This window comes from Vipera berus, assembly GCF_964194415.1.
Source record: "Vipera berus genome assembly, chromosome: 2".
In the NCBI taxonomy this organism is placed as follows: Eukaryota; Metazoa; Chordata; class Lepidosauria; order Squamata; family Viperidae; genus Vipera; species Vipera berus.
Window position 1 is genome coordinate 214,073,676 of NC_138203.1, and position 17,715 is coordinate 214,091,390.

Genomic DNA, 17,715 nt, shown 5'->3' on the forward strand with positions numbered 1-17,715 from the left:
CAAATCTCTCTCCCTTTTGGTGTGCTTCTACATGTATTATGGCTAATGCCTGAGGTATAGTTATTAAATTTAAAATGTCAATGACTAACTCTTCTTTTGCTAGTCTCTTCCCCTTACTATTCACCAACCCCCTTTCTTTCCATATTTTTCCAAAAGTGTGCGCTATTCCAAAAGTATACATAGAATCTGTGTATATGTTACCACCTTCCTTTCCCAGTTCCTTCAGAGCCATTTTTAATGCATATAATTCACAAGTCTGAGCAGACCACTGACTTGGTAATCTCTCAGCTAGCACAGTTTTCCATGTTTCCCCTTCAAATACGGCATAGGCACTTCTTCACTCCCCCTCTATTACCCTGGAGCTTCCATCTATAAACAAAGTCCTTAATCCTCCTATTCGACTTTCTTTTAGATCATCCCTCACTTTTGTCTGATAATCAATTGCTTCTAGGCAATCATGTTCTATTTCTTGTGAATCTCTTTCTCCACTTAGAAACTGAGCTGGGTTTACATTAGCTTCAGTCACGATCACTAAACTTGGATCTTCTAATAAAATGCTTTCATATTTCATTAACCTAGAATTTGTCATCCACTTTTGAGCTTGCTGATTCAAAATATTCCTTACTTGGTGTGGACTACTCACTACAATTGCCCCTCCAAAACTTATCTTCCTGCTTTCTTGAACTAGCAAGGGAGTAGCTGCAATTGCTTGTACACAGACCGGCCACCCTTTTATTACTGGATCCATCAGTTTTGATAAAAATGCCACAGGTTTCTTCAGTCCTCCCCATTTCTGGGCTAGAACCCCTTTGGCTACTACATTCTCTACAGCGACAAAAAGATGAAATGTTTTTTCTAAGTCTGGTAACGATAAGACAGGTGCCTTTTCTAATTTCTCCTTTAGTTCCTGAAATTTCCCTTTCTCTTCCTCCGACCATTGGATTTCCCATGGTTCAGAATCTATCAGTTTTGAGTACAATGGTTTAGTTGTTTCTGCATAATTTACAATCCATTGTCTACAATACCCTACTAATCCCAAAAATTTCCTAAGGGCTTTTTTATCCTTTGGCAGTGGTTGTGTTATTATTCCTTCTATTCTAGAGGGAGTAATTTTTCTGCTGCCTTTACTTATCAAGTGCCCTAAATATTTCACTTCCCTTTCTACATACTGGAGTTTGTTTTTAGATACTCTCAACCCTTGACATGCTAAATAATTTAGCAAGTTGTTAGTTCCTTTCTCTACATCCTGTTTCTTTTCCCCTGAGAGCAATAAGTCATCCACATATTGTATCAAAGATAATTTTGGATCTTTTTCAAATTTTTCCAGAATTTGTTCTAGGATTTGGCCGAATAAGTTAGGGCTTTCAGTATACCCTTGGGGCAACACTGTCCATCTGAGTTGGCTTTTTCTTCCTGTATCTGGATCTTCCTACTCAAATGCAAACACATCCCGAGATTCAGGATCAAGTGGACAAGCCCAAAAAGCATCCTTTAAATCAATTACACTAAACAATTGATGCTCTGGAGGGATTCTACTCAATAATGTGTAGGGATTAGCAACTACAGGGTGTCGAGATACAATTATCTTGTTCACTTTTCTCAAGTCCACCACCAAGCGGAAATTTCCATCAGGTTTTTGAACTGCTAAGATAGGAGAATTATATGGAGACGTGGCTGGTTCCAACAATCCGTCTTGTATTAATTCTTCTATTACTGGTTTTAACCCTCTTCTTCCTTCTAAACTAATCTCATATTGCTTCTGCCTTATGGGCTCTGTGTTTTTAAGAGTAATCTTTATAGGAGTTATTTGCAATCCTCCCTGGTTTCCCTTTGTGGCCCAAACTATTGGAGTTATTTCTTCCTCATTTTCTTCAGTCAATATTAACATCTGTTCCCTAAGTATTTGTATTCCCCACTCCCAACATTTGAGTACGTCCCTTCCTAACAAATTTACTCCAGCCGCTGGGACATATAATGGTTGAATCTTGGTTTCATAGTTTTTCCATTTAAGAGTTATTTCTTCTATTTGAGGGACTTCAAAAGATCGTCCGGCTACCCCCGAAATTCTTATTGTACTATTAATTAAATGGCAGCCTTGGGGTATATTTGTCAGAGATGTCCTAGAAGCCCCGGTATCTATTAGGAACACTAATTCCTGTTTTTCGGGTCCCACTTGTACGTTTATCAAGGGCTCTTGGTGGAACCTTAATATCAAGGGCCCCTGACCTCCCTATTCTTCATCCTCATCCATTAGCCTATATACTTGCTGCTCTCTTTCCCTTTCTCTCATTAGCTGTGGGCAATTTCTTGCGAAATGCCCTTCCTTTCCACAACTGAAACACTGGTTCTTGCTACCCAATCCCATAGTTTTCCTGCCTCTTCCTCTTCCTCTCTCTTGATTCCCAAATTCTCTTCTTTTGTCCCCTCTTATCTCCTAACTTCTTATCCATCATTTGTCCTGCTGACAATAACACTTCGCTCTTGTATATCACGATTCACAAATACTTTCTGAGCCTCTGCTAACAAATCCATTATACTCTTTTCTCCCCATCCTTCCATCTTCTGTATTTTTCTTTGTATATCTCCATATGCTCCAATCACAAACTGACTCTTTAATAATTGTCTAAAACCTTCACTTTCTTCTCTCATTCCTCCATATTTTCTCAACTGGTCTCTAAGTCTCTCTAAGTATTCCCCTGGTGACTCTTCCTTCTTCTGTTTTACATTAAAAGCTTTACTGATATTTTTGCTTTGGGGCACACAGTTCCGAATGCCCTCTATAATTATTTGTTTTAAATCATCCATTTGCTGCCTATGGGCGGGATTGTTATTATCCCAATCTGGTCTTTGTAATGGAAACTTTTCCTCAGGAGTTGGATCATTTGCCCCCGAATGATGGTCTTTCCAATATGCCATAGCAGCATTTCGGATTAGATCCCTCTCTTCTGGAGTAAATAGAAAACCCAGAGAATACTGGAGTTCATCCCACGCGTATGCGTTGGGACCTAAAAAGGCAGAGAACTCCTCAGCTACTGTTTGGGGTTCCTCTTGAACCTTCTTTATTCTTTGCTTAAATTCCCTTAATTCAGTAGCTGTGATATTTACTGCTACATAACCCATCACTGGCTGTCCCTGTGCATTTATGCCCTGAGGGACTTGCCGCAAAGGATATAATTTTTCTTCTTTTTCATTTTCTCTCTCTCTCTCTCTCTCTCTGTCTCTTTCGTGTTCTTTCGGCTATAGGTTGTTCTTCAACTCCCCCTACTGCTCCTTGATCATCCTCTAAGGCTGGAGCATTTGGTATTACTTGTGGAGGGGGAGCAAGAGGAGGAGGTGAGAAAGGGAGGCATTCTAAAGGATCCCATCCTGGTCTTTCCTCCTTCAATTTAAAAATCTTATCTTCCTCTGGTGGTACTGGTCCTTCCCAATTCACAAAATACCATGGCTTTACGTATGGTATTTCACTGCTTAGGGTAGGTCTTTTAAGAATATATTGCTCTAACTTTCCTATCCAATATTTATTTGGCTCTCCCAACCGGTCCCAATGATAATCAGGTGGACTAATTACATAATGAGGCCATTTCTTTAAACACAAAGTTATCATTCTGCTCTTTGTTATCTTACAAGTCCATGCTTCCAAATTTTCATCATCCCACTGACTTAGTAATTGTCCTAATGGACTATCAGAAGGAATTTCTATATCTCGATTAGTTAATTTTATAGTTTTTTTCTTTTCTTCAGGTTTGCAACAACAACTACAACAATTGCCCATCTTCTTTGAGAGTTTCCCTGATTATGGTTGCCTGAGGTTCTCGATTTTATGGCCACTCAAAATTTTCAACACCAGTTCGCTTCCCTTCAGGCTGTCCTTTCCCCTCGCGGGTTAAGGAAATGCAACCTTTCAGGTCCGCACTCGCTTTGGACTTACCAGTGTTCCCAGAACACAGCCCATCACACTCACACAGCCATTATCGCAGAAACCTCCCACAATCGCTCTCCTGACCACCCAGGTACAATTGCGTGTTTCCCTCCTTCGGGGCAAAAGTTTCTTACCTGGGCCAGTGCACTGGGTTACCTGGTCCTGGGCCTCAGTTGTTGACTCTCTTCCTTTTTTTTTCCTATTCTTTGATTTTGTAGACAAGAATTGTTAATTTAATTTGGCTCGGAGCCTGCAATGGGAAGCTAGATCTCAGACAACTCCAGTCAGTTGAAATCAACAGGTGCGCCCCGGACTTTACTGAGAACAGCTCCCCACAAGAGGCTCTTTCAAGCCCCACGTTGGGCGCCAAGATTGTGAGATTTAAAAACCCAAAATTTGATACTCACAACTCAAAGACAAGTCTGGTTAACAAAAACAAAGATTTATTGAAAAGAAATTGAAAATAATAAAGAAAATAATAAAGAAAGTGTTTGCAAACGCGGACTCTTAGACCCTTCCCAAGTTGGATTGGGTTCGAAGAGTGCCCTGAGCAAGTTTCAAAGCAAACATTTATACTTTCTTTTCTTGATACATGCCCCCCCTAAGAAACTTAAGTTAGTCTTTGAAGTCATTTACATTTCTAAAAGATCTTCTTTGAACCTTTACTTCCAAAAGACTTATTGTAACAACTTCCTTACATCCGTCACTACACTATCTTGTTTTACTCACCTTCTTGAGGTGAGTATCCTTTTTAACATTTCAAAAGAACTTTGTTGATTACCATGTGTGAATTCTCTGTCTAAGCAGGAAATAGATGGCCCCCACATCTTAGTGTTACATTTGATACAATTCATTGGTGTTACATCTGGTGTTACATTTGGTACCATTTATAAAAGAATAACCTTTATTTATTTTCCTTTAACAGGATGAAGTTAAAGCAGTGAAATCCCTAGACTAGCTATAGGAATTGGTGCCCTAGGCCTAGGCAAACCCATGAAATCAGTCCCTCAAAAGTATTTGTAGTTTTTTATTTGATTTTGATTTTATTCCCTGTTCTTTGGCATCTTACCTGACACCCAGTCATATCATGGATGGACCACATCTGAATTAAAGCTTCTCCTCCTGATCCTAGTGATCCTAATTAAGAAGCCCAGTCCTCTACTCTTGCAACAAGCTCATACTGGGAAAATAATTGTTTTCATATTGCTGTAGGCAGAATTGTTAACAAAATCTTTGGAAAAGGAGGGTTTTCCTTCACTTCATTTTCCCCAAGGGGAAAGCAAGACTAAACCTTCCCCAAAGAATTCTGAGTATGATAGTGATGTCTGCATGAACAAAAACAGATGTGTCTGTGGAGATAAGAGGAAGTATATACAAGTTATATGTGAAGATAAGGTTATGTGAGAAATTGGAAAGAGAATTATGTTATGCTTCACCCATATGTTTGTGCAGTTCTACAAGAACCAACAAAGAAGTATAAAAAAGAAGCTCTGCTCTTTGTGTAAGAAAAACTGTAAAATACAGTTTGAATCTTTTTTATATATTTTAGGAAAATAAATGGAAAATAATTTTCTTCTATTAAAACCTATCTTATGAGATATAATTGGTCCTACATATCATTCAAATGACATGTAAACATATCATATTGTGAAATAGAAATTAAAGTAAGAATTATAATTTAAACTGTAAGTCGTCTTTTTATATCTTCTGTTATTTGTAAACAATTGTGAGTTACTCAACTATGGTTAAAGAGCATTGAATAAACCTAACCACAGTCTGGTTTTCAAAGCAACCACTTTTTGTAACATTTTGCCTCAGAAATCGAAAAGGAGTAAAGTAGGAATATATGAATGGAAATAAAATATTTCTTAGTATAGGCATTTCCAAAATCCAGTGCACTCAATATGCAAGTGTTGTACAATTTTCCAAGTCCAACAATACAGTTTTTCTCATGTAACAAAATCAAGTAGATCTTGATTATATTGTACATCTGACAATTAAAATAATGTGATATTGGTATAAAAGATGGCCATTCCTATATTTCCTCTATTGCATATCTGATAATAATTTTGGATTTGCAATATAATTTTTTTAAAAAAATGTTTACCTAAACAACCTAGATGTATACATGCCAGTGATAGTAATGCAGAAGTTTAAAAATAAAATAATTCTTTAAACCCATTCCTATCCTATGTTTCCTGAAGGGGAGGGGAAGGGGGGAAATGTATTGCTTCCCCCATTTACTTTGTTTATTGCTCTGTATAACCTTTTACTATTTGTTTAACCTTTTTATTACCTTTCTATCCACTGAGAGATAGAGAGGGATGTTATTTCCCAGAATACTTAAAAGAACAAATGTAAATCAAGGGAGGGAAGGGGTGATGTATTCTCGTTAGGCCTGTAACCTCTGAAGCTCTTTCAAATGGGGCTGAAGCAGGGGGCGTAGCAATAAGAATGTATATAATGCTATGGATTTGAACATTTGGGTGTGGTCTCTGTTTTTACCACGCATGTGCGGGGGAACCTTTACCTTTTTAATTACAAGTATATATGGTTTTTAATATGCTTGTCTACACTCCACAAGACTTTTGTTCAGTGCCTGTATCTCAAGTACTACCTAGTCCTGTTTTTAATCACTGCCCACAGCACAGCCTCTTGACTATTAAATCTCATCAGAAAGGTCCCTCAATCATTGTTTCTATAACTTCTTCTCTTGTATTGTCCTAATGATTTAAAGTTTACCTGTGTACAAAAAAAAGAAGGTATAAAATCCTTGTATTTACTGTAGGGAGTGACCGTGTGGCACACTAGTTCTTAAACTTGGGTAATTGCCCAAGGGAGTAATCTAGGCATAACCTGGAGGTAATGGAGCAATTTGTAACCGCTTTGAGTCAAGGATCCAGTTTGGAACTGCCACTGCCAAGACATTTATGTAAACCAACAGAGTCTGACTACAATGTCATTCTCCCAACAACTCCTTAAAGTGAATATGTCAAAGACATAACCCATTAAATCAATAATCATTCCATGGTTAACGTATAGTGTTGCTATCAGCTAGTAATTATGTCAATTTTTGCAGCCCAAATCTGGTTGTCCTAGAGGGCCAAGAAGAGGGGAATTTAAATAAGAGCGTCTGGTTGATTTCAGTTGGGTTTTATTAATCCTAGTCATGTTTTATGATTTAGCAAGTAGTGTGCAAATCCAGAAAATTAATTCAAGAACCAAGAGAACTGAAGTATATATGGATAGCCATATATCCAACTCCACCACTTAATCCAGGAATTCAGATTAAAGTATCCCTAATAAACAGTTACAGAATCTCTGCTTGAACATCTCCAGCACAGTGATCCCATCTCTCTGGGCAGCTGGTTTCTTCATGCAACTGGTCTTAATACTATATTAGCACCATATGGCAGGGCTTTTCAACCAGTAGTACGGGTGCCACCTGTGGTACATTGGCACCTGGCAGGTGGTACGCGGCCATCCTAGAAAAGCAATAGTGGGGGAGGGAAATGGCAGCACCACACAAGCCTGAGCAAGAGATGGCTGGAGCTGCAGGGCTGTCAGGGCTCAGTGGAAGCGCCAGGCTCAGCCCCAGGCTCCAGCTGGAGCTCGGCGCTGATCCTGGTGCTTCTGCTGAGCCCAGAAGAGGCGCCGATCAGCTGGAATGTTGCAGCATCTCCAGGGTCTTGTGATTTACATTCAGATGCTTGGCAACTGATTCATATTTATGACGGTCACAGTGTCCCAGGGTCATGTAAAGCAATCAAAACCTGCTGCAACTATTCAGCAGAGGGGGGGGAGATAAAAACCAAACACTCCCACCCCACCCCCACTGTCAATCCTCAACTGAAACGCTCACAACAATGAAAACTTCGGACAGGAAGAAGAGCACTGCCGGGCGGGCAGGCAGGTGTCTTGCTCGGCTGTGGCTTGAGAGGCACTTTTTCCAGTGCCATTGTAACTTCAAACAGTCACTAAACGAACTGCCGTAAGTCGAGGACTACCTGTACTTCATCACTTTTTTCCTTTTTTTTCTTTTTTTGGTCATCAAGTTTTTGACAACTTGCTAGGTGACTGGTGGTACTCGGATATTGCCATATCCTAAAAGTGGTACAATGGGTAAAAAGGTTGAAAAGCCCTGCCATATGGGAAGAATAAAATAGAGCTGGAAGGGACCTTGGAGGTCTTCTAGTCCAGCCCGTCCTCCGTTCCCCACCCCCACCCTGCTTAAGCAGGAGAACCTACACCATCTCAGGTGATTGTCTAGTCTAGAGCCAGTTTGGTGTGGTTAAGGCACTGGGCTAGAAACCGGGAGACTGCAAGTTCTGATCTCAGCCAGCTGGGCAACTTTCAGCCAGACCCTCAGCCTCAGCCCTAAAAAGAAGACAAGGGCAAACCACTTAGGGAATTTTGTCAAGAAAACGGCAGGGACTTGTCTAGGACTAGGCAGTCACTCATAGTTAAAACTGACTTGAAGGCATACATCACAAAATGTTTCCATTAACGAAATGTTTTCATTGATATTCATATATGCAATTTCTCATCTGTTTGTTATTATATTGTTAAGCTTCCTGACTGTTGTGTAGTGGGTTCTGAAGAGTAGGAATGATGCCAGGCAGATGAGTACAGTTAAACAGCTCTTTATTTGGTGACCATAACTGTACTGAGGGGTTAGGGGATACATGCACTCTTTATATACCTTTCTGAGTACACAGCCAACCAATCAGATTGAACCTAAATCTCCCGCCATAATTGACTCCCCCCAAAATGGTTACAGTTCAAATGCATACTGGCAGTGACTGTTATATAAGTGCTTAGGTGTTTTTTTAAGCCTTAATACACAACACCCCTTCCCCTTTTAAGGATTAAACAATATAACTTATGCAAAACATATTTACTGTACATTTCCACTTCCACATTCCGGACTAAATGTGAAGGATTGACACCCCCCCCCAAGGTTATGTACAGCAAACTCTTATGTAAGGATTTTCTCACTCCAACCTCCACTATTTGTTTATGAGTGATTGACCCCACTCAAGGTAACATGAGTGATTGACCCCACTCCAGGTAGTAACTTCTAAACAAGGTGAGAGTTGCTTATACTGACCCATGCAACCCAATGTTGATGTCAGTTGCGATGTACCATTAATGGTACACACTGACCCCCCAGATATAGATTAGGCGGACCCAATTTTACAGAAATTACAATAACAAAAGGCGTGCCCAATGAAGACCCTGACAACTTCTTCCTCTTAGTTGACCACATAGTCAGCAAGGTAAGCGGGTGGCCTGTGAGGCCAAGATGAACGCCTTATGGGTTCTCTCTCCTGTTGGTCTAACAATTTGCTAGGCGTGCCCTGGAAGTCCAGGTTCTCCTGAACTGGAGAGTCAGTAGGGAAACTCTGGCTGACCATTTCTGGTAGGCCCACCCCAGAGTCTTTTTTGTAACTGGTCTATATGCCGTCTAAACTGTCGACCCCCCTCCACCCGTACTAAGTAAGATAGGGGCCCGGTTTTGTCAACCACCACCCCCGGAATCCATAAATGTCCCGGACTATAGTTCCTGGCCCAAACCAAGTCACCCGGTTGTAGTCCCCTTGGGGGTTTGGGTTGAGCAGCCTGAGAAGCCACTCTGTCGGGATGGAGTCTGTCCAGTTTGGTGATAAGGCATCTGCCCCAATGGAGCTCCGCAGGACTCTTTCCAGTGGCTGTACATGGTGTGGAGTGTTGACACAATAAGAAGTCTGCTAACCTGTGATGCCAGTTACCAACGATGATGCGCCTGAGTGCGTCCTTGGTTGTTCTCACCATCCTTTCTGCTTGACCGTTAGACGATGGGTGGAAGGGCACGGATGAGGCGTGTCTAATCATGTTTGCTGTCAAAAAGGCCTGAAAATCAGCAGCAGTAAATTGAGTCCCATTATCTGATACCAAAACGTCAGGGAGCCCATGAGTGGCAAAAAGTTTCCTTAGCTCTTGTATTGTTCTGGCAGTGATCATGTTTGGGACTGGCACCATCTCTAGCGACTTTGAGTGGCTATCCACCACTATTAAGAAAAGCTGTCCTTGGAATGGACCAGCGTAGTCAATGTGGACCCTGGACCAGGGTGTGTGTGTTGCCTCCCATTTGCGGATAGGTGCTTGGGACATCTCAGGTCTGGACCTTTGACAAGTGTAGCATCCGTGTACCTGCTGTTCCACTGCCTTATCTAACCCCGGCCACCATAGGTAGCTCCTTGCTAGCGCCTTCATGCGAACTATGCTAGGGTGCCCCTCATGTAGTGACTGCAGAACTCTATATGTTGAGGGTATAATGACCCTACTACCCCACAATAGGCATCCTTTATGCACGGATAATTCGTGTCTCCTAAGAAAATAAGCTTGGAATTCGGGGCCTGGATTTCTATCCTGCCACCCTGTGAAAACCCAAGACAGAACTCTGCTTAGGATTTTATCTGAGGTTGTCTCAGCGGCTATGTCCCCTGCATGGAGAGGGAATTCAGGTGGCTCTTGGATTGACAGTATCTGTGCAGCAGGGGCCGGATCTGGCTCAATGTTTGCTAGGGGTAGCCTACTGAGGCCATCAGCATGGCCCATTTCTTTTCCTGGCTTATGAATCATTTTAAAACTGTAAGCCGATAAGAATATGGACCACCTGAGCTCCTTGGGGAGAGTATGTGGGGGGTTTGTTTGTCGGTGGTGAACAAGCCTAATAGAGGCTTATGGTCCGTAAACACTGAATTTCCTACCATACAGATAGTTGTGGAATTTCTTGACCCCAGCCACTATTGCCAGGGCTTCCTTGTCTATCTGTGCATAGTTCCTCTCCGCCCCTGATAATGTTGTGGAGTAATAGGCAATGGGAACCTGTTCGCCATTTTCCTCCAGATTGCTTAACACTGCTCCCACTCCATAGGGTGAAGCATTGCAAGCAATGCAGATGGGCTTCGTTTCAGTGTAATGGGTAACTGTGGATTTATTAGATAATAGGACCTTAAGGTCCTGGAAGCTTTTTTCATGGACATTGGTCCATTTCCAAGTGGCTTTTTTATCAAGAAGACTATGCAAGGGTTCAGCTATGGCAGCTTTGTGAGGTAGGAACGAATGGTAGAAATTTATTAATCCCAGAAAAGCTTGCAGTTCAACTTTGTTTTTGGGAGTGGGGGCCATCTTAATTGCCTTCACTTTTGATTCTGCGGGGTGAATCCCACTGGCATCAATTCTGAACCCCAAAAATTCTGTAGATGCAACCCCTATACTGCATTTGTCCCTTTTTAGCTTGAGACCTGCAGCACAAAGCCTATTTAAAACTGCCCTATGTTTGTCTACTAGCACTGCCTCTGTTTCCCCTGCAATGAGGACATCGTCAAAATAAGGGCAAACCCCTTGGATGCCTTTAAGTGTTCGCTCCATTACCTCCTGAAAAATCCCAGGTGCCACACTTACGCCGAATTGCAGGCAGTTGACTCTGAAGGCTCACCTATGAGTTACAATTGTTTGGGCTGCTGCTGTATCCATAGTAACCGGCAGCTGCTGATACGCCTGCGTGAGGTCTAGTTTAGCAAAGATGGCGCTGCCTTGGAGGGAAGTGAGAACGTGGCTGACCGTGGGGACTGGGTAAGTGTGCTGGTTGAGGGCCTTATTTAGGGTGCACTAATAATCTGCGCAGATATGGATTTCCCTGTTAGCTTTGAGGGGGATGACAATTGGGGTCTCCCACTTCCCCCTTTCTACCAGCTGCAGGACCCCCTGTTCAACTAATTTGTCTAACTCTCTTTCGATTTTATGTTTGAGTGCGAAGGGAACTCTCCTGGGTTTAATTCTAATGGGTAAGACGCTGGGATTTAATTTAAATGAAATGGGGGGATCTGTATACCTTCCAAGCTTATTATCGAAAACGTCTGCAAACTCTTTGCAGACAGATTCGATGTTGTTTCCCTGTGTTCTATGGATGCCTGGAATTACAATGACCAACGCCTCAAACCAGTCCAACCTGACTAAGCTGGTCCTACGACCTTCAACTACAATGATGTCCAAGTGCCCCTGAAACCTTTTAAACCGTACGGAAAGGGTAGCATCCCCCTTGATTTTTACCTGGGCGTTTTGGAAGTCAGTTAAAATAATACTGGAGGGCCTCAATTTGACCCACTGCTTACTTTGGCCGCAAACATGTTTAAAAGTCTCGTATGAGATAATCAAGACTACAAAGCCGGAGTCTAGCTCCATTTTACAAGGAATGCCTTGTAATTGGACTTCCAGTTTTAATTTAGGTTTAAGCAGGCAGCGGGCCCCGGTTTGGCAGATGGCCCTCTGGCTTTCGAAAAACCCCACACTGATTGGGCTCTGGGCCCTGGTACCTCTCCTCGATGGATTCTCTGGCTGTTCCTTGTGTAGGCCCTCTCGGAACCAGCTACGGCAGACCACTGCAATGTGGCCCGATTTTCTGCAGGCCCGACACGTGGCCGACCAGAATTTGCAGTTCGCCCGTGCGTGGTTGCCGCCGCACCCTCCGCATTTTGGAAGGGGTGCTGCCTTCTGCTGGTTCTCCCTGTTCTCACGTTCTATCTCTCGTTGCTCTGTTTTTTTCTGAATCTGGTCGACTTCGGTTTCCTCTTCTTCTGCGATCTCGCTGTAAGTAGCCCCTTTGTAGTGAATTGATTCTTCTGATTTGCTGGGTATTGGCATCTGTACCACCTGCACCATACCTCCGGCCACCTCGTCGGCCATGATTTTGTCTTATGCGTCTTGTAGTGTTAGGTCGGGCATAGCGAAAAGTTTCTGTTGAAGTCTCTTGTTTCTTAGGCCGCACACAAGCCTGTCTCGTAGGCGCTCATCTAGGTTGGTAAACTTGCAGAGACAGGCAGCCTGTTGCAAGGTCGCAATAAATTCAGATGCAGTTTCACCCGGCTGTTGCACCCTCTGGTCGAAATGGAACCGCCAGGCCATCTCAGACATTCTGGGCTGGAAGTGCCCATTCAGCTTCTGTTTGAGTTTGGTGAATGAGACGGTTTCGATCGGCGTAGGGGCGAATAGGCTTTCAGCCAGATCGAATGTTGCCGGCCCACTTATGCAAAGCAAGGTCGCCGCTTTTAGGCTGTCCTCAGCAATCTGGTTCGCCCGGAGGTAGTTTTCAACTTGGCTGAGGTCAGATGGCCACTGTTCGGGGTGACGGATGTTGAATTCTCTGGGCTGGCCGACCTTAGGCATCTTCCTTGTATAATTAGATCCTGCTCCGCAGACTCAGACGTGTGATTCTGAGTACGTGGCCGCTAGCGTGGTGACTAGCCGGCCATAGAGGGAGGGGAAAAGATGCCTCTTTCCTCCAGCACGCGAAGCCGCCCCCTCGTGAATTCAGCTCTTTGAGGTGAAGTAGGATCCCACCTTCGTCACCACTGTTGTTTAATGGGTTCTGAAGAGTAGGAATGATGCCAGGCAGATGAGTACAGTTAAACAACTCTTTATTTGGTGACCATAAGTGTACTGAGGGGTTAGGGGGTACATGCACTCTTTATATACCTTTCTGAGTACACAGCCAACCAATCAGATTGAACCTAAATCTCCCACCATAGTTGACTCCTACCAAAACGGTTACAGTTCAAATGCATACTGATAGTGACCGTTATACAAGTGCTTAGGTGTTTCTTTAAGCCTTAATACACAACGCTGACTATTTTGACATTCAAGCAAAGCGCTTGCTTGAATCAATTCCTTTCGCTGTGCTTTGGGAGAGAACGTCCTAATTGCAAGGAATACTTGTTAAGTTAGGCAATCTAGAACGGATCAGTTGTACTAGCCGAGGTGAAGTAACAGAATCGAACCGCTGCGTGGGCGAGGAGTGCGGGGTCAGGCTGAGTCAGGCCACGCCTCTTTCACGGGCCACGCCCTCTAGAGGCGGACCGCGGAAAGGGGCGCGATGGATGAAGGTGCGGTGCTCCCCCGAAAAACGCGTTCGGGAGAGGAAGACACTGCGGGTCCCTCGCGGTCCCTCCAGAGGAGGAAATGGAAGCGTGAGCAGCTAAACGGCAGTTTCTCGCAGCCCCTGGTGAGTCGGGCAGGGCAGGTCAGGGCGTCGTTTGCCCGCAGTAAAGATGGTGGTGTTTCCTGTTTTCGCTGTTGCGGGAGAGGATTCCCTTGATTCTAGTCGCTCGTTAACTCGGCGGCTTCTGGCTGTCCCGATTCTCCTTTTGCCCTGTCTGGCCGGAGCCCTCGGTCTCTCCTTCCCCCGACCCGAGCCGCTTCTTTTCTCGCCGCGTTGTGCGGCGATGCCGGGGAGGCTCGCAACCCGAGCTCGGATTTCCCGACCCGCCGAGTTTGGCGAGCGGAGAAAGATCCGTCCTTCTGAAAACGCGAGTGGGAAAGTGTGCGGGGATTTGCGGAGAGAGAGAGAGAGAGATAGAGAGAGAGAGAGGAAACGGCGCTTCTGAAGCGAAGTTGCCCGAAGTGCCGTTGAATGCTTTGGTTTTCCCTCTCGCCCTATATAAGGCGAAGCTGCGCGCTGTCTTCGGAAATCCGAAGGACTCTTCCGGACCGAATTGCTTTTGCAGCTTCCTCGTTCAGGGGTCCGTCCCTATGCGTTACTCCTCGGCTCTCGGGATGGGATGTATTGGAGATGTCCCTGCACTGTGTTCTCCTTCTGAATCCCGTCTCCGCGCTTGATCGTGTTGCGCTGTCCTCTTGTCCCATTTTAGCCCCGGGAGCCGGCTTCTCGCCAATACCGAAGCAGACCTTAGAGTAGGGGTCTTCAAACCTGGCCCTTTTATGATTTGTGGACTTCAACTCCCAGAATTCCTCAGCCAGCTTTGCTGGCTGAGGAATTCTGGGAGTTGAAGTCCACAAGTCATAAAAGGGCCAAGTTTGAAGACCCCTGCCTTAGAACCACTGGAAACTGCCGTTCGTTTGTCCATCTCACCCAGTCCTACCGGCCACAGGACTCCGGGGGTCTCGGAGACCCCTTCCCTGTCGCCTGATCCGTTTAATTTATCAGGGATTGAAGCGTGGGTTTTCTGCTTGTAAAATATTGGCTCTGCCGCGTAACTGTAGTAAATGCCCAAACGTCGGCTTCGAAAAAAAATGGTTACAATTTAAATGACAACGGATAACGGTAAATTCCTTAAAATAGCTCAAGTGCTGTTGACAGATTAAACATGGAAACTCTCCCAACCTGAGCTCACAATGTGGTTCGTACAATCTAAAATTAAAAGAATTGGGGTGCAGGGGAGGCAAGCAGTAACTTCACCCTATTGCTTGAAACAAACTGAACTGAAATGAAACTGATGACTTTCAGTTTAGAGGAAATCCGTGTCGGTTTTATTGAACTATTACTATATAGGTAATAAAAATATTGCTTTATTTCAGTCTTGCTGGAGATAGGGAGGAAAATTGGTGAAAGTAACATGACTGAATCTTGCTGGGGGGGGTTTTCCTTGCTATAAGGAACTTTACAAGTATGTGTGTTAAGTTATGATGTAATGTAACTGATTTACAATCAGGATAGCAAAAACAAACTATCTTAAGAAATAGAAGAAAAAATGTATATTGATTACATGCAAATCCATGAAATGTCCATATTAAAACATATAAAAATGCTATATGAAGACATCTAGATATAAGCTCACAAGATTTCCCAAGCCTATGCAAGTAGTTCTCGACCTATTACCACAATAGAGTCCAAAATGTTTGTTTCTAACCAAGGCAATTGTTAAGTAACTTATGATGCATTTAATGACTTTTTTGCCACAGTTGTTAAACGAATCACTGTAATTGTTAAGTGAATTGAGTGGTCATTAAGCTTCCCTCGCTGACTGCTTGTTGGGAACCATCTGGGAAGGTTACAAAAAGTGGTGACATGACCCCTGTCGTAAATACTTGCTGGTTGCTAAAAGTCCAAATTTTGATCATGTGCCCATGGGGATGCTGCAATGGTCATAAGTGTGAAAACTGGTCAAAAGTCACTTTTTCAGTGCTGTTGCAACTTTGAACATCACTAAATAAATGATTGTAAATAGAGGACTACCTGTATGATTTGCTGTAAAAAAAAGAAAAGTCATCAAATGCATCACCATGAAAAACAATCTTTGCAACAGAGAGTTGACACAACATAAAAAAAAATAATGGCCAAGGTTGTATGTAACATGATTTAATAATACCATAATGACCAAAGTTATAAGATCTTTCTAAAATTGGCAGCCCTTGGAAAGCGGTGGGAGTTTAAGCTGCTTTGGAACAGGTGGAACAGGTTATTACTGAGTCTGATTGCTGAAAGATGACATACCAGTATTAAAATATATTCAATTGTTTGCCACTTCACTTCCATTCAGTTCCAATTCTAGTATGCTCTACAAAATGAATGGCTCCAGATGTAGGTCATTCTGAATGTGTATAGTTTTAGTAGCGATTCTAATTGTTTTATTTTATCTTACATTGAACAACTGTTTCTATTGATGGTGTGAATATGTTTTAAAATATTTTGAAAGTATTGTTTAAGAAAACAGGGATAGAAATAAGTATCTTTCAGATAAATAGTAACTACCATGTTGGAATTACACATTCCAGAATTTATTAAAATTATCTGGCATAAATATAATATTGCCATGCCAAAAGATGAGTAACTATAATTCCCAGGGGAAGGCCTTCATTTTGCTACCTTCTTCAATCTAATACAGCTAATTTAGCATTGTAGTGTTTACTAAGCAACCTTCCTATTATGATACCCTCAAATACAGTGGTGCTTAAAAGTTTGTGAACTCTTTTGAATTTTCAATATTTGTACATCAATAGGACCTAAAACATCTGTTCTCTACACAAGTCCTAAAACTAGATAAAGTGAACATAGTAATATATTTGTTCATTTATTTATAAAGAAAAATGAGCTCTCAACCCATTCACCCTTGCTGCAGTCTTCATTTATTCTCTCTGTATGATCTTCTATCAGCTAATCACTTACTTTTGTATTCAGGACATATCACCCATTCATTCTTGGCTCCCTTCCTTCTTGTTTTGACACACATGCACACACACAAACAGGGTACACCTGAATTTAGACAAAAGGTAGAGAAGCCAATACAAATAACTGCTTCCCACTGTAATCTTTTTTGTTTTTCTTGATATACCAAACTTATTGTTGTATAACAAGGTAGAGATGTACGCATTTATGCTGTCTTTGTTTCTTTCAACAGTTTCTTTTAACTGTGAACATTTGTATATCTTAAAATTATTCTATTTATTTATTTATTTTAGAATATGGCATATCATACATGGACTACAATAAATATTAATATTTCACCTAGATTAATAAACACAATAAAATATAAATGTTAAAAAGCTCTACGTTCAAATATCAATGCCTAGGCCATCTAACCATTGAAGTGCAGCATCGTTTATATTAAAAATATCAAATACTGGACCAATACATGCCCTCAGCTTATAGCCAGTCACAGTGTGATCTACAGTTTGACGTGGGACCCTGCAGTCACATTGAGGGGAGAATATGACGCCCCATTTATACAGTGAGTCCCAGAAGAGGTATGAGGTGTGAATCTTATTTAAGATTATTTCAAAGCCTGGCATTTTTTTTTGTGGGGTAATTTATATGTCTTCCTATATCTGGGTGTTCAGCAACCCATTTCACTTTTCATTGGGAATTGATGTTAAAGTTGTTGGGCAGATGTTGTGCAAGTGCCGGTGGGGGCTTCCTGGATTTGAGTCTTCTGACTGATAAATGAAGAGAGTTGGCATGCACTGGTAGGAGTGAGTTGCTCATATTTTTTTTCTGTATTCTCTCACTAGTGCATTGT

At 42.5% G+C, this 17,715-nt stretch overlaps 1 protein-coding gene across 3 annotated transcripts in view; it reads left to right on the top strand.

Annotated features, from left to right (window-relative positions):
- Window positions 1–5,336: 5,336 nt before the first annotated feature.
- The window catches only part of SIMC1 (SUMO interacting motifs containing 1), a 38,344-nt gene continuing 25,965 nt past the window's right edge, over window positions 5,337–17,715 (top strand). For 2 of the 3 annotated variants that reach the window (XR_014025337.1, XM_081319544.1), the window contains exon 1: window positions 13,653–13,964. Coding sequence is in view for 1 of the 3 variants with exons in the window: in XM_081319544.1 (XP_081175670.1) it covers window positions 13,836–13,964 (129 nt within the window). In the remaining 2 variants the exon portion in view is untranslated. Of the gene's footprint in view, window positions 5,421–13,652; window positions 13,965–17,715 lie in introns of those variants that run through there. The other variant, XM_081319545.1, reaches the window with a different exon arrangement.